The sequence below is a fragment of the Dipodomys ordii genome, unplaced genomic scaffold (genome assembly GCF_000151885.1).
Source record: "Dipodomys ordii isolate 6190 unplaced genomic scaffold, Dord_2.0 Scaffold159, whole genome shotgun sequence".
Classification (NCBI taxonomy): domain Eukaryota; kingdom Metazoa; phylum Chordata; class Mammalia; order Rodentia; family Heteromyidae; genus Dipodomys; species Dipodomys ordii.
Genome location: NW_012267375.1, coordinates 888,036 through 903,754, shown reverse-complemented (window position 1 = coordinate 903,754; position 15,719 = coordinate 888,036). Strand labels below are relative to the sequence as shown.

General features: G+C 45.9%; 1 protein-coding gene across 1 annotated transcript in view; it reads right to left on the bottom strand.

Annotated features, from left to right (window-relative positions):
• Pcbp3 (poly(rC) binding protein 3) overlaps window positions 1-15,719 on the bottom strand; it is a 170,759-nt gene that overhangs the window by 68,876 nt on the left and 86,164 nt on the right. The window contains 1 exon segment of the mRNA XM_013032924.1: window positions 3,632-3,763. Coding sequence (XP_012888378.1) covers window positions 3,632-3,641 — 10 coding nt within the window. The 5' untranslated portion in view covers window positions 3,642-3,763.

The following is a 15,719-nucleotide window of genomic DNA, read 5'->3' as shown; positions in this document are numbered from 1 at the left end:
ACGACTGAACAACTCAGACAGAACGTGGCAGCACCACCGCCAATGAACACATCCCAACTCTTGCCTCCAAAACCCAACAAACAGCACACAAGCAGCTCCCGCAGATCTCCGGCTAATGGATCGGCTGCTCACTTCAGCATGAGCGTTCCCACAGATGGCTGCCAGTGCAGTGCTCCATCAGTCCCAGGCAGATCCACTCTCAAGAGTCTCACTTTCGGGGTCACTGAGGTTGGTGGGAGCAAGACTGACGCGAGTGGAGGATGCCTAGAGGTTTCCTGGGTGGCCGGCTGGCCAGGCCCCACGGAGGCGCAGAGAAGGGCTGAGGAGCAGTGGTGGTAGTGTGGGGATCGCCGGTGGAGGCAGCACTGGGGGGAGCAGCGAGGCAGGGAAGGCTCTAGGATCACCCATTGGTCACAGGCTTCTGAGATTCTCTCTGATGCCTCCCTCAAACTGGAAAACATTCTATGGGGCAAGTTTCTTCTCCTCTCCCTAGCCTCCTGATTTTTTTGTACTCGGGGTCTTGCTATGCAGCCCAGCCCAGCTTTAAACCCACAACCCCTGGCACGATCTCCTGAGCCCTGTGCTGGGGCCGCCCCACCAGCAGGGGCTACCTCTGCACCCAAACACTGGACCACATGCACACGAACACTCGGTACAAAGACAAAACTAAGCTAAAACCAAAGACCTAAACAGAAGAACTAAGGCTATGAAACTCTCAAAAAATGTAGAAAAAGTTTCATGACAATAGATTTGTTCATAATTTCTTGACTATGATACCAAAGGACAAATGATAAAGTAAAACAGCTAATTTACACTAGATGGAAGTTTAAAATTTCTATGGCTCAGGAGACACAAAGTGAAAGGGCAAATTATTTGTAAATAATCTAGTAAGAGGCTGATACAGATTATATGATATAAAACAAGGGAAAAACAAATAAGCTCAATTAAAAAATGGCTAGATGCTGATAGCTCATGCCTGTAATCTTAACACATTCAGGATGATGAGATTTAAAGGACTACAGTTTGAAACCTGCCAGGGCAGAAAAGTCTGTGAGACTTGACCCCCAAAATAACAAGCAAAATGTAGAGTCAGAGGCATGACTCAAGTGGTACAGAGCCAACTAAGTGAGCAAGCACCAGGCCCCGAGTTCAAACCCTAGTATGGCAAAAAGGGAAAGGGGGCAAAAAATCTGGTGTCAGTGGCTCACACCTGTCTTCCTAGCTACTCAGAGGCTGAGAATGGGAGGATTGCAGTTCAAGGCCAGCAAGGAAGAATACTTCCCTAGACTTAATCTCTAAAAACAATCAGCAAAAAGGTATGACTCAAGTGGTAGAGTGTCAGCCTGGCAGGAACAAAGCACAAAAGGGGTGAGGGTAGCACCTGAATACACATTTCTCCAGATAAAGACATTTTGCCAGCAAACATAAAAAGATGAGCAGCATCATGCTGGTTTGGATGTGGTCTGGTGGTCTGTCCCTCAAAAGGTTCAAGAGTGGAAGGCTGGTCCTTAGAGTAGCAATGTTGGGAGGCGGTGGGCCTTTCAGAGAAGCAGGTCTGGGGGGGTGGGCGGGGATGGTGGAGAGAATACTAGGGATTAGCACAGACCTCACTTGTCTCTGGTCCCCCTGGCTCCAATGCCAGGCCAGGCACCCTGGGGCCTCACCCCATGAAGCACATGGTGGGCACCAGACCTTTAAATTTTCAGAATCAGAGCTAAGTATCTTTTTTAAAATCAAGAATCTAGGCACAGATATTATACTAACAGAAAGCAGAGTCATTAATCATCAGGTAAATAAAAAGCAAAGTCCCAGTGAGGTACTGCCTTAAACCTGTTAAGATATCATGTCTACAGCCTAAAAACAAAAGCAACACACACTGCTAGCGATGAGAAAAGAAACTGGAAGCCTTGTGAACCACTGGTAGGAATATAAAATGGCATAGGAATTCTTCAAAAAAATAAAAACAGATGTGCACATGATCCAGCAATTCTACTTTGGTGGTCTTGAAGACGTATTTGCACTCGTGCTCATAATAACATAGTTCACAATACCAGGTGAATGGAAAAACAAAATGTAGTCTATGGTGAAACGGGAATGTATCCCCAACTGTAAAAGAGTAAGGAAATTCTTATTTATGCTGCAATATGGATGAGCCTTGGGAACATTTTTGTAAGTGAAATAAGCCAGTCAAGAAAGCTAATGTATAATCGCCCACATGAGGTGCAATGAGGTTCCTGGAGTGGGCCCACTCGGAGCTGTCCAATGGGGCTCAGTTTCAGTTTTATAAGGTGAAACAGGTTTGGAGATGGACGGGGGTGCAGGCTGCACAATGGAGTGAATGTCCTTTATGCCGCTGAGCTGCATTCAAAGTGCTTAAGATGTGAAAATCTAAGTTACATCTATTTTACCACAGTCAAAGGTTGAAAGTAAAGGTTAACAAAGGTTTGTGGTAGTCTGCACCTGCAGAGGACAGGAAAGAAAAAGCCTGTTTGAGCTTTCCACGTCCTTGTATTAATAAACTACACAGCCTCTATGGACCTCCATTGACTGGGCTGTAAAACAAATAGCTTGTTCCAACTTCAAAAGGATTTGTCTGTTCACTGAGTGTTTTAAAATTTCTTTTCTTCATGCACAGAGTGCATAAGCAGTGCCACTCATATTCGGTTTACACCTCCTCCGCCTCCATTCTTTCTGGAAGGCCTTCCAGTAACAAGTACTCCTTTCTTACCATTTTCCTTTTTTCCTTGTTAGGACTTTTTATTTTCTCACCAGCTCATTAATGTATCAAGCCGTCACACGCCTCAGGGTGGAGACACGCTCACAAACACACTGCAGCCTCCACACGCCTCAGGGTGGAGACACGCTCACAAACACACTGCAGCCTCCACACGCCTCAGGGTGGACACACGCTCACAAACACACTGCAGCCTCCACACGCCTCAGGGTGGAGACACGCTCACAAACACTGTGGCCTCCACACGCCTCGTGGGTGGAGACACGCTCACAAACACACTGCAGCCTCCACACGCCTCAGGGTGGAGACACGCTCACAAACACTGCAGCCTCCACACGCCTCAGGGTGGAGACACGCTCACAAACACGCTGTGGCCTTCACGTGCTCAGTGTGCAGAGGGCTTGCCCTCACGTGAGACATACTGCAGACACAGAGTGCTGGCGGTTCGGCACTGCGGCCTCCGGGCACAGAGCTCCTCAGACAGCTCCCCCTTGTTCTGTCCCTGCAAGTACCGCTGGCTTCAAATGTGACCAGCGCACCCTGTCGCTGCTGCTGCTCTGCAGGACCTGCTCTTTGCTGAGACCCCACGATGGCCGCCAGCACCCGAGCTCAGCCTCTGCTCCTCATTCCGAGAACTCAGCTTTGCTCCTGGGCCCTGGGCTGGCTCCAGGAGAGGGACAAGCCTGTGAGGGCGGCCAATGGACTGGGCCTAGGGCATGCAACCACAACCGGCCATGAGTGTTGGGGCCAGGCGTGCCCGCTTCCCCAAAGTCATCTACAGCAGAACCTCAGGAGGGTGGGCCTCAGGATCAGGGCATTTCCAACACACACACTCCCCCAGGATGAGCATGGCTCTGTGGCTGTATCTGAGCGAGGGCGCACGCACACGGAACTCACCTTCCCCCATAGGCAGGCTCTGCAGTTCAGGCCAGGTCCATAAATGTGAGTGCTAAGATGCACAGAGGCTCAGAGTGTCATCACCAGAACCGAGGGTCTGCAGCAGTCTGGGCTTGTCTGGAGCCCACCCACCTGCAACAAAGGAACACAGGGCGCATGAGCTCCCAGCGCATGCCCTAGCCATCAGAACGGGGTCACACAGCATTGCTTCCTGCATTCAACAGGGAAGTAAACATTTCTGAAGCATTTAAGTCCAAAGCCCATGTGGAGAGGTGTGCACCGGCAGAGCTGACCTTGGGACGTCTGTGAAGGCAATGAGACGTGGGGCAGGCCACCACAGGCTGCCAAACCCGTATCAACATTCTATTGGTAGTAGCTAGTCTATGTATCTGTATATATATTCATTTCAAAATGCCATTTCCTGAACTGCACATTAACTTAAGTACATTGCTAGCCTCTTGAAGCCCAGCCAAGTACTGCTGGCTCATGCTTGTAATCCTAGCTACTCAGGAGGCTAGGGACCATGGTTCAAAGCCAGCCCATGGCAGAAAAATCCAAGAGATGCAAAAAGCCGGAAGTGGAGATGTGGCTCAAGTGATGAAGCTCCAGTCTTGAGAGGAAAAAGCTGAGTGGTGTGGGTGTGGGTGGGTGTGCGCACCACACACACAAACACCAGTAGAGTCCTTCGGGACTTGTGAGAGGCAAGAGGAAAACACAAATCTTTACAGCTGATGAAATTACTTCCCATCTACAATGTGAGGTTCTATAGCATTCCATAGCATGCTAAAACTATTAACAGTGCAAATATAAGACTCCAGAAATGCAGAACTAAGTCTGATGAATGCAAATAGACCATTAAGATAGGCCAAGATAGGAAGCTGTGGAATGAAGTAGAAAAGAAATCAAAGAGAAAGGTAAAATCAACCTGGAAATACTCTTATAAGGGGCCAAAGGAGAATAAACAAAATTGAATGTATAAGGGAAGCCTGCAAAACACAGGAGAAAAAGAGACAGAAAGATAAAAATGATCAGAGGAAATCTGACAGATACAGAACAGAAGTTAAAATAGATCCAAGACATTGGTGCTCCTTGAAAAGAACAGCAAAAGTGTAAGGCAGAACTTGTACTTAAAGTTAAACCCTTAGAAATGTTTTTAGGAAAAAAATGACTCTGAACTGAGGCAGTTCTCATGTATCTGTGCCAGGATGGTGGCCTGTAAGGCACAGAAGAAGGGTCTGATGCATGTACCCCTTCCTTTCTGTTGGCATCATATAATTATGTGTTGAGCAATTGGAAGAAACCCCCAAAGGTAGTCCACAACCTGAAAATGCCAAAGGACACAGCAGAAACGTTAAAGCTCTCCAAACTCCTTCTCACACAGCCTATTCTTGTAAAGGTTACAGGACAGACAAAGACCAGTCTGCTAACAGGCGTGCTGGCCACAGAGCAAGGAGGGCTACACATCCACTCCAGCTTGCTTCCTACCAGGGCTCCTTCCTCACTGTCAGCAGAGACCACTGAAACATTTGTGTAGGACACAAACCAAAGTTACTTGTCAGAAACAACTAGGAATATCTCAGCACGAAAGAAAAGGTCAGCGGACAAAGGCTGACACCAAGAGGGCAGAGATGTCAGAATTCTTTCACAAGGATGTTAAAACAGCTATCATAGACATGTTTCAATGAGCATCTATAAATACATACAAAATTTCTCAAAAAACCTCCAATAAGTAGGAGATATGATGCACAAGTAATAAGCTACCAAAAATAAATAAACACGACAAAATGACCATGATATCCCTGTAGCAACTAAAAGAAATGAAACTTATAATAAACAGATCCAGAAATAGAAATCCACAGTACTATAAGCTTTCACTAGAGAAGTCCATATAACGTTTATAGAAAAATGTAACACAAAACATCTGCCAACTTACTTTTCTAAGCTTCTATTACTCTTGCATCCAAACTGGAGATAAGACTGTGTAGAGAGAGGGGCTGCAGCTAATCCCTGAGGGACACAGGTGCAAACAAGGTAAAACAATGAAACAACCAGCAAAAGAAGTCCGGAAATGCACAAAAATGCATAAGTTGTGATCAAGAAGGATTTAATCAGGCCTTCATGGCCTGTGCTGTACTCAGGAACCAATCAATACAATCCACATATTATCAAACGTGATCATTCTAACTGATGTACAACAAAGATCTGACAAAATTCAATACTGATTCAAGATAAAAAAAAACAACAACAACAGCAATTTAAGGACAGAAAGTGATTACCTCCACTTAATAAAGACCAACCATCTTTTTCAGTTCAACTGCTATAACAAGGTACAGAACAGAGCGGCCATTACGAAAGCCAGCGCCGATGCTGGGAGCGCCAGGTCGGTGGTTTGCTCTCCTGAGGCCCCTGCCCCCGGGGGCGGCCGGCGGCCACGTTCTTGTATCTTCACATGGCAGAAGAGGAAAAGAGATCATTTTAGGGTCTCTGTTCAAAGGCACCAATCCTCTTCCCCAGAGCTGCATGCACGTGAGCTCAGGCCCTCCCAGAGGCACCATTGATACTAGAGAAAAAAACATGATAGAACCAGGGATTTAAGAAGCCAAACTACCCTCTTCTATGAAAGTCACTGGTAAAAAGGGGAGAGCCTGCACGAACACCGGGAAGCTTTGCCCACAAGCCCATCCTGAAAAATCTAGCAGATAATATGCTGGGCTAACAGGAAGTATCAGAGATGTTTTGTCATAGGTCTGGGGATAACAGTGAGAAATTCAACTAAGAAACTGTGCTGAACGCTGGACTTAAAGCAACAGAATAATATGGAAATATTAAATGATCTAAAATATACATCTAGGAAAATGTAAGAAGAAGAGAGGAAATTGAAATTGAATAAAGTTTCCTGAAAGTTCCACAGCTACAAAGAGCAAATTGATATGACAAGAAAATAGATACCAGGGAAGAGGAATCTATCAGAAGAGAGGTTCATGTGAATTATTTATACAGGTAACAACATAAAGCCAAGAAAAATCACAAAGGAAATATGAAAAAAAGAGAAAATAAGTTAAGGAACTCACTTATATGTATATTTTTATCTTTTCAAGAAGCAATACAAATATTTTAAAAAGCTAAATGCATCTATCAAAAGAAGGGATAGAGGAATTTTTCTGAATAGAATTCACAATAAATTTTGACTATAGAATTATGTAGTAAAATGTATTTAATCAAAAATAAGTATTTTTTTAAAAGTCTCTATAAGCTAGGAAAAAACTAAGTAAAAATCAGGTTGATAGTATACCTTCTAGAAATAAGGCTTGTAGGAACTGACTATTAAATGCAGGAATCTGACTGCATATCTTTGGGATATTTTATAAGGATAGAAAAACTGCAAGGAAAGATGTTAATCTTAATTCAGTCATTTATTGATACCAGTATTGCCAAAACTTGTTTATAAATGCATATGAAAAAGCAAATGAGTACCCATGCTAATAAGAAAACCTGGGCACCAGTGGCTCATGGCTGTAATCCCAGCTAATCAGGAGGCTGAGATCTGAGGATCAAGGTTCAAACCCATCCTAGGCAAATGCTCAAGGCTCTTATTGTGAGCAGAAAAAGCCAAGCAAGAGCTTGAGACCCTGAGTTCAAGACCCAGTACTGACCACTCCCCCGCTCCCACAGGAGAAGGGAGTGGGTCGGGGTAATGAGAAACTAGCATGAACTTTTAAGATTAAGTAAAAATCATAGTAGAAACTATATTTGACTCATTAACTTTCCTTTCTTTTAAAAACATTAGTATTAGTTCTCTTACCTAAATTTAAGAGAAAGCAGTAACAACCCAATTGAAACAAGCACTCTGCTGCCCAGGCTGTAGGTTCTAAACTGTGCCCCAACTGGGGCAGGCATGCACCCAGAGGAGCTGCCCGCTCGAAGGCCGAGGAAGGGAGCGCAAAGACACGGCAGGAATGTATGTGCAACAGACAGAATCTTTTTGATGTCTGAAGCTACATGAAGTCAAAAAGATTCAGGAGCCAGAAAGAACAATCTGAGTCAAGAGGATAATGGTTACATATGTATAATTGGTAAATTAACAATGGTGCTTTATAAAGGAAATCAGAAAAAGAAACAAAACATATCTGACAACATCAGATGCGGCCAGCACCGACTCACTCCCCCGGGAAGTAATTACCTGCAGAGATTTAAGCATTTACCCTGCTGTTCTGCTACAAATCACTTCAGGAAACTAAGTTGCCTTAGAGAATGAGACAAAAATCATTCTGTACAGAAGAATTGCATGCAGGAAATACATGTCTAGGAGTCACTGTTCTGCAACCCCTAATCAAACAATCATGCCAACCGTGATCGCCACGGCCACACACGCTCGCAGACCCTCCGGCCTGGCCTCTGGGAGGGGAACAATGGGACAGTGAGCAGCCAGTGCGGGCAGGCGAGAGAAGGCTAAACACTGAAACGACACTGTGCCCTGCCTACGATAAAAACCTCCGCCTGACTACGGGGCAGCCACAGACCTGCGGGCTAAGGAAATACAAGGGCTGTTCTGAATGACAGACACCTGAGGAAGCAGCCCCCAAATCCAAGGCCCACGAACTTCTTCAGAATGGCTTCTCCCACAGGCGATGGATGGCTCTTCTTTGGGTCTTGACTGACGATGAGCATGGAAACGCCTGTTTCACATGGACACCTTTGTGTTGTGCCCTACCTACCCCATGAGGTCCAGTGATCGCAGAGCCTATTCTTCCTAGGAAGAACCCCGTCACACCCTGAGAAGGAATTTGGTTTTGTCAGTCAGATATGTCTCTTGTGGGCAGCAGATGGATGAGTCTTGCTGTTTGACCCAACAAGCCACTCCGTGTCTACTGACTGGAGAACTGAGCCCATCGATACTGAGTGTTAGCAGGAGAAGCCTGCCAGGGCTCCCTTTTGGGGACTCACTGTACCTCTTCTGCTCTGAGTACTTTTACCTGCACCTCTGCCAGGGTCTGTTTTCTATGCCTATTTCATGTTTGTGTCCATTTTTTTGTTTGTGGAACATCTGAGTATCTTCTGTAGTGTTGGTTTACAGGCAATAGATTGTTTCCGTTTTTTGTTTTTATTTATCCTTCAGTTATGAATGAAAGCTTGGTTGGGTACAGTCTTCTTGGTTGGTAGCTGTTTACATGCAGTGTTTGGCATACATCATACCAAGCCCTTCTTGCCTTTTAGGGTCTTGGTTGAGAATCTGCTCTGATACTTTTTCCTTTATAAGTAATCAATCTATTCTCTCTGACTGCTTTGAGTACCCTCTCCTTACCATTTCAGAACCAGTCTGGATCACAGTATGGCAGGTTTCTTTCTGGTCTTGTCTGTTGGGTGTGCTAAAGGCCTTTGCTGCCTAAGTTTTTAAGGTTGAAGTGTTTTAAGGCCTAGAAAATAAACCTTAGCTCGTCACCTCTTTGATTCTGTATGAAAACACCCTGGTTTAGACCAGAGGATTTCATTCAGCTTTAAATTAAATGATAGTCTTTCATGAGAAAGGTCCAAAACTGTTTGATTCTTAAAAATATACCATGTATTGATAAATGAAACATCCAATCCACTTTTGGCATTACCAGTATTTTGAACTCATAGCCTGTGCTTGCTGAGGAGGCATTCTACCGCTTGAACCATATCCCCAAGTCTTTTTCACTTTAACGATTTTTTAGGTAGGCTTCACACCTTTTATTCTGCCTGGACCGTGATCCTCCCATGTATGCCTCCCCCCTCACAGCTGGCATTGTAGGTTTGCCGTCAGCTTGTTCTCTGAGATTGGATTTCACTAACTTTTTTGCCCAAGCTGGCTTCAGACTGCAATCCTCCTAATCTCTGCCTTTTACAGGTATGTGCCACTGTGGCATGATGAATCATCATGAAGGTATTTAGTGTCCTCACTCCAGGCTGCTTGTCTGGTCCTTTGTCTACTTCTGGATATGGAAGGTCACCCTGAGGCAATGTGGTCTATAAACTATGCATCCTGAGGAGGCCGGCACGTTAGGTGCTCTGTAGGTCTACTTGCACAAGCCCTGCGTGGCTATTTTTGTTAAGCTCAGTTAAGACAAATTAGCCTTTCTCTTACTCCTAGACCTACTCAATGGCATAAAGCAGAAAAGAGAATCCAGAGCCATATCTCGCTTAAGAACATGACCTGGCAATAAAGTAGAAAGTGAGAATCCTCCAAAGCTGCCCTGATCAGCACAGTGCTGTTACACTCACAGAACACAACCTGTGATTATGTCCACATGACTCAGAGGAAGGCTTTCAGTAACAGATCATTCTCTTCTTTCCTCTCTCTCCCTCCCTCTCTCTGTCTACATATACATATACACAGGTATTTCATTTACATGTCTTAAATTAATTTCTTAAATTTGAGTAATTAGACAGTAAACTTACTAATCATTTGTGACAAACTTGATAAAGTAGAACATGAACTTCAACCCCAACTTTCATCACTTAAGTCCACTGAGCACCCATTCCAATTGAAGCTGAAGCCACAGTGCTTCCGACTTTTCCCTTGTTTAGATTACGGCAAGTCTGTTTTCTGTGGACGGGCTAAGAGCTAGGGCCTCCGGAGCCCCGGAGCCTTGCAGACCACGGGTCAAGAGACAGCTAAGGGAAGTTGAGGGTGTGGGAGAGTCCTGCTTCCTCCTGTGGCGCAGTGGCACGGAGCATGCAGAGGCCCAGGCTCTGTAAAGACAGTGTGTGGAATCTGCCACCAGCAGTAAGACTTAGGACATGGCTGGATGTCCCGAGAGCCAGCGGCTAGAATCTGGGGAAGCCTGGCTTCAGAGGAACCTTAAAGTGGCCCCATGAAGCCAGGGAGGGAGATGAGACAGTAAGGAGGGCGCAATGGACTCCGGAGGCATTGGCGAAGCAGACGGGGCTGCTGTGGGTGCTGGGTGAGGGTGCCCCCTTTGGGGCTGTTAGCTTGGGGAGCTGCCCAGGCGGGGCTGCTGCGGGTGCTGGGTGCGCGTGCCCCCTTTGGGCTGTTAGCTTGGGGAGCTGCCCAGGCCAGCACAGGTGGGCAGAAGGCAAGAGCTGCTTATTTATACACAACAGGGATAAAGCAAATGGTGACTGTGTTCTTTTGTTCTCTCCCACTGGAGAAAGCCCAGCTGTGAAATCTGTTCAGTATCATGTTAGCATATAAGCATTATTACGCCAAGCTCCCAGATCTTCATGACTACTCATTACATTTAGGACTGATGAAGGAGCTGGAGGCTCATACCTGTAATCCTAGCAACTTCAGGAGGAGGAGAGCGGAAGATCAAGGCAGGAAAGTCTGTGGGGCTCTTTATCTCCAGTTAACTGCCAAAAATGCCAGAAATGGAGATGGGCTCAAATGGCAAAGTACTAGCCTTGGGTAAAAAAAAAAGCTCAGGGATAGCACCCAAGTCCTGAGTTCAAGCCTCAGGTCTGATACACACACACACACACACACACACACACACACACACGCTTCCCTGATGTCACAGGTGGGGCAGGGTGAATGTTCCGAGCTCCTGGCTGCCCTGGGGTGTTCTGACTTCTAGCTGGCTTCCCCTCACTCAGGAGGCTGCTCATACCCTCTTGCAAGAGCCCTCCCCTAGCTGGTTAGGGGTATGTGGGTGTACGGGTGGAGAGAACGGCAGAACAGCCTCTTCAGTCCTCACATGTGGCTCCTGTCTTCACATAGCTCTGCCTCCTGAACGCATGTGCTGTCCAGAGGGATGGAGGCTTATGTCTATACACAGTGACATGCTAGCGGTGGCCCCATCAACTGCATGCTCAAGAAAGCACAGGGGACACACAGCAATGCAACCACCATGAGTGGTGTGGAGCAGTCGACTCTGCCCTGAGGGAAGAGGCACTTTGAAGTGCACTTATGCCCATTCCCCAGAAAGGTTAGGGAAGAGAAGCCTCTCACACTCCAGTGCTCAGGACGTACTGGGGGCTGCAATCTCCTGCTCTCCCCAGAGCAGCTATAAGAGGAAGCTGTACCAATGAAGAGCAAGTAGGGTGGAAAACAGGGCCAGAAGACAACAATGGAGTAGCAAAGATTCATTGTGAAGCCAAACCTCGAGGATAAAAGAATGTGAGTTTACTATGCTAAATTACCACCACCAGGTGGCAAGAGAGATCTCCTGTCAGAATCTCAGACCTAGTCTACATGTTCTCAAAGACAAAGTGCACTGGACTTTACCTGTAACCCAGAGGTCTGCAGACAAAGCTGGCCTGCCACCTACTTACTTCCTTAGTGTCCAGCTCCCAAGGCAAAGTGAATGGTGCTGCAAAACTGGAGAGCCAGTAAACGCAAACAGCTTCCTCCTGGGCCAATCTACAGGAAAGTGCATGCTGGTGCTACTCCAATGCATCTCACACAGTGTGCTGCTGTACATCCTCACTGCAGCGCCTGGCGTGCTGGTGTGCGACTCCAATGCATCTCACACAGTGTGTGTGCTGTACATCCTCACTGCAGCGCCTGGCATGCTGGTGTGCTACTCCAATGCATCTCACACAGTGTGTGTGCTGTACATCCTCACTGCAGCGCCTGGCATGCTGGTGTGCTACTCCAATGCATCTCTCACAGTGTGTGTGCTGTACATCCTCACTCAGCGCCTGGCGTGCTGGTGTGCGACTCCAATGCATCTCACACAGTGTGTGCTGTACATCCTCACTCAGCGCCTGGCATGCTGGTGTGCGACTCCAATGCATCTCACACAGTGTGTGTGCTGTACATCCTCACTCAGCGCCTGGCGTGCTGGTGCTACTCCAATGCATCTCACACAGTGTGTGCTGTACATCCTCACTCAGCGCCTGGCATGCTGGTGCTACTCCAATGCATCTCACAGTGTGTGTGCTGTACATCCTCACTGCAGCGCCTGGCATGCTGGTGCTACTCCAATGCATCTCACACAGTGTGTGTGCTGTACATCCTCACTCAGCGCCTGGCGTGCTGGTGTGCGACTCCAATGCATCTCACACAGTGTGTGTGCTGTACATCCTCACTGCAGCGCCTGGCGTGCTGGTGCTACTCCAATGCATCTCACACAGTGTGTGCTGTACATCCTCACTCAGCGCCTGGCATGCTGGTGCTACTCCAATGCATCTCACAGTGTGTGTGCTGTACATCCTCACTGCAGCGCCTGGCATGCTGGTGCTACTCCAATGCATCTCACACAGTGTGTGTGCTGTACATCCTCACTCAGCGCCTGGCGTGCTGGTGCTACTCCAATGCATCTCACACAGTGTGTGTGCTGTACATCCTCACTGCAGCGCCTGGCATGCTGGTGCTACTCCAATGCATCTCACACAGTGTGTGTGCTGTACATCCTCACTCAGCGCCTGGCGCCTGCTGGGAGTGGAAAGGCTCCGACTATGGCAAGAGGAAGAGGCTGCTATCAACTCCTGCAAGGTCAACTGGGGCTCCTTGCCAGACTCTAAGAATGAGCTGTCCGCTGATCAGAACCCTGACTCGAAGGGTCACTAGGTCCTATGAAGAAGGCCCTGCAAGGGCCTACAGTGTGGAACACGTGTTCTAATGGTCCCCCAAGGACTTGGAACAACAGGCTGGAGGATAGGGCAGTGGGGCCCTGGGTTCTGGGCCTGAGTGCTGTCCAGTCCATGGGACCCAAAAGCCATCTTGAAACAAATGAACTCTGGCCTGAGCCCTCCTTAGAGGAGACCAGTGCACTTGTAAGCCATTGACTCAGCTGAATACACACTGAGATGGAGACGCTTGCCGGCTTCCAGACAATCACTTCTAGTGCCAGGTCTTGGCATAAGACGTTTTGTGAACACGTGATCAATAAGTCTGAGTCTCTAAATTTTAATGTCAGTTTAAGTTAAATGGATTAGACAAAGACAGATACAAACTGAAGGAGGGTTGTCTAGCTTTTTTTTCTTCTGTTTATTAATTTGTGGGCCCTGGTAAGGAGTTATCTTTTAGCAAAAGTTATAAATCCCCCATTACAAAATCATCCTGAGAAGTTCTAGAATCTGCCCAGTCATCCTCTACTACCCCCGGCCCTTGTAACCACTGAACCTTCCAGTACACCGATATCATTGGAATCATGTGGTAGTCTTTTCTAACTGGTTTATTTCACTCACTGCTATGCATTTTTCCCTCCCTTGCTTTCCAAGGTTGAGATCTCAATTCTTTTTATCATTGAATAGTAGTCTGTTATCTGGAGGTACCCTCATTTATTGATTAATTCATCTATTGAAGAACATTTTGGTTGCTTCCAAGCTTTGCAACTATATATAAGGCTGTTACAAACATCCATTATAGCTGGTTATGTGGATTGAAATGGTATCATTGCTTTAATTTTAATTTGCATTTTCTAAACAAGGTATGAATGGGAAATCTTTTTATATGCTTATTTACCATACAAGTATCTTTTCTGGTGAAGTAACATTGTTAAAGTCTTTGGCCCCATTTTTTAATCAGATTATTTTTCTCTTATTGAATTCTAGGAGTTCTTCCTATATTTTACAAAATAATCTGTTATCAGATGTACCTTTTGTTTATTCAGAAAAAGGGATTTGACTTTTTGTTGTTGTTATTGGTGGTAGTGGTGTTTGCTTTTGCTTTGTTTTCTTTCTTTTAGGGAGCACAAAGTGGGGGTGCAGAAAGGAAGGGTGAACAAATGCAATCATGCTATTCAGGATACACTATGTGGGAAATGACCTATGTAACTTGTGGGCAGGGACGGGAGGGAAACTGAGGGAAAGCCAAGCAAGGGGTGACATGTCCAAAAAAGAAATGTACTTACTACCTGACATACAAGAGTGTAGCCCTCTGTATAACATGTTAATAATAAAGGGATTCCAGTTCACTTGAGCTAGAGCAACAAGTGCTCTGCCACCTGACCCACCCTTAGCGTGTTAGGATGGTTTTGGTTTTGGTTTTTGCTGCTCCTGAGGCATGAATCCTGGACTTGGTTGCTATCCCTAAGCTTTTATGCTCAAAGCTAGAACTCTACCAAGTGTTCCATTTCTGGATTTTTTTTTGTGGGGGAGAGGGGATAATTTAATGGAGATCAGAGTCTCATGGACTTTTCTGCCAGGCCGGTTTCAAACCACGATCCTCAGATCTCCATTTACTGAGTTGCTAGGATTACAAGGGTGAGCCACTAGCACCCAGGTTAGATTTATCTTTATTTTTGATTAGGGCTGTCCAGTTGTTCCAGTTCCATTGTATTGCCTTTGCTCTTTTGCCAAAGATCAGTTGCCCATATGTACATGGATACACATCTGGCTATCTTCTCAGCTACATTAGTTTGTTATTTTGCTAATACCACATCGGCTTGATTATTGTAGTTTAAGTCTTCAAGTTAGGTAACATCACTTTGAGGTAACATCAATGCCCATTATTGGAACAAGTTATAGATGATTTTCTCCTCTACTTTCCAATAGTTTAATATGGTTATATTACTTTCACAACTAGAATAATATAAACCAGACTTAATGTTCATATCTGTGATCCTAGCTACTCAGGAGGCAGAAATCAAGTGAACTGAAGTTGAGGGAAAGTGTGGGCAAAAGTGAGATTTCTAAGAACAAACAGCAAGCTGAGCATGGTGATGAAAGTGCCCGCAATCCCAGCTGCAGTGCAGGCTCAAGCAGGAAGAGCACAGAGGGAGGCCACGCCGCGCAAAGGCTCCAAGCAGAGCAGCGCTTGTCCAGCAAGAACAAGGCCCTGAGAACAACTTACACAGAACTGTGAAGACAATGCTGCCTCTGTGTAAAGACATGATTGCAAAGCTAAAGATAAATGTTACTGTGCAAGGATATGTATTAAGTGTTGGATACTAAGTAAACCATGAGAAAATGAAATTAACTGAGTTCAGTGTTTCAAATGAGGAATGACTTCTTCCCCAAAAATACTCTGTATTAGTGGCTCCACCTAAGGTTTTTGTTTTTCAGTGCTAGAGGTGAAACCCAGGACCACTCTACCACTGAGCAGTACCTCCAGCTTTCCTACATTGCTCTTTATAAAAATTATAATAAAAATAATATTTCAGTTATTAAATGGATGTTACAAAAAGTAGACATTTCTGGCCTTAATTTTTTTTGGGGGGGG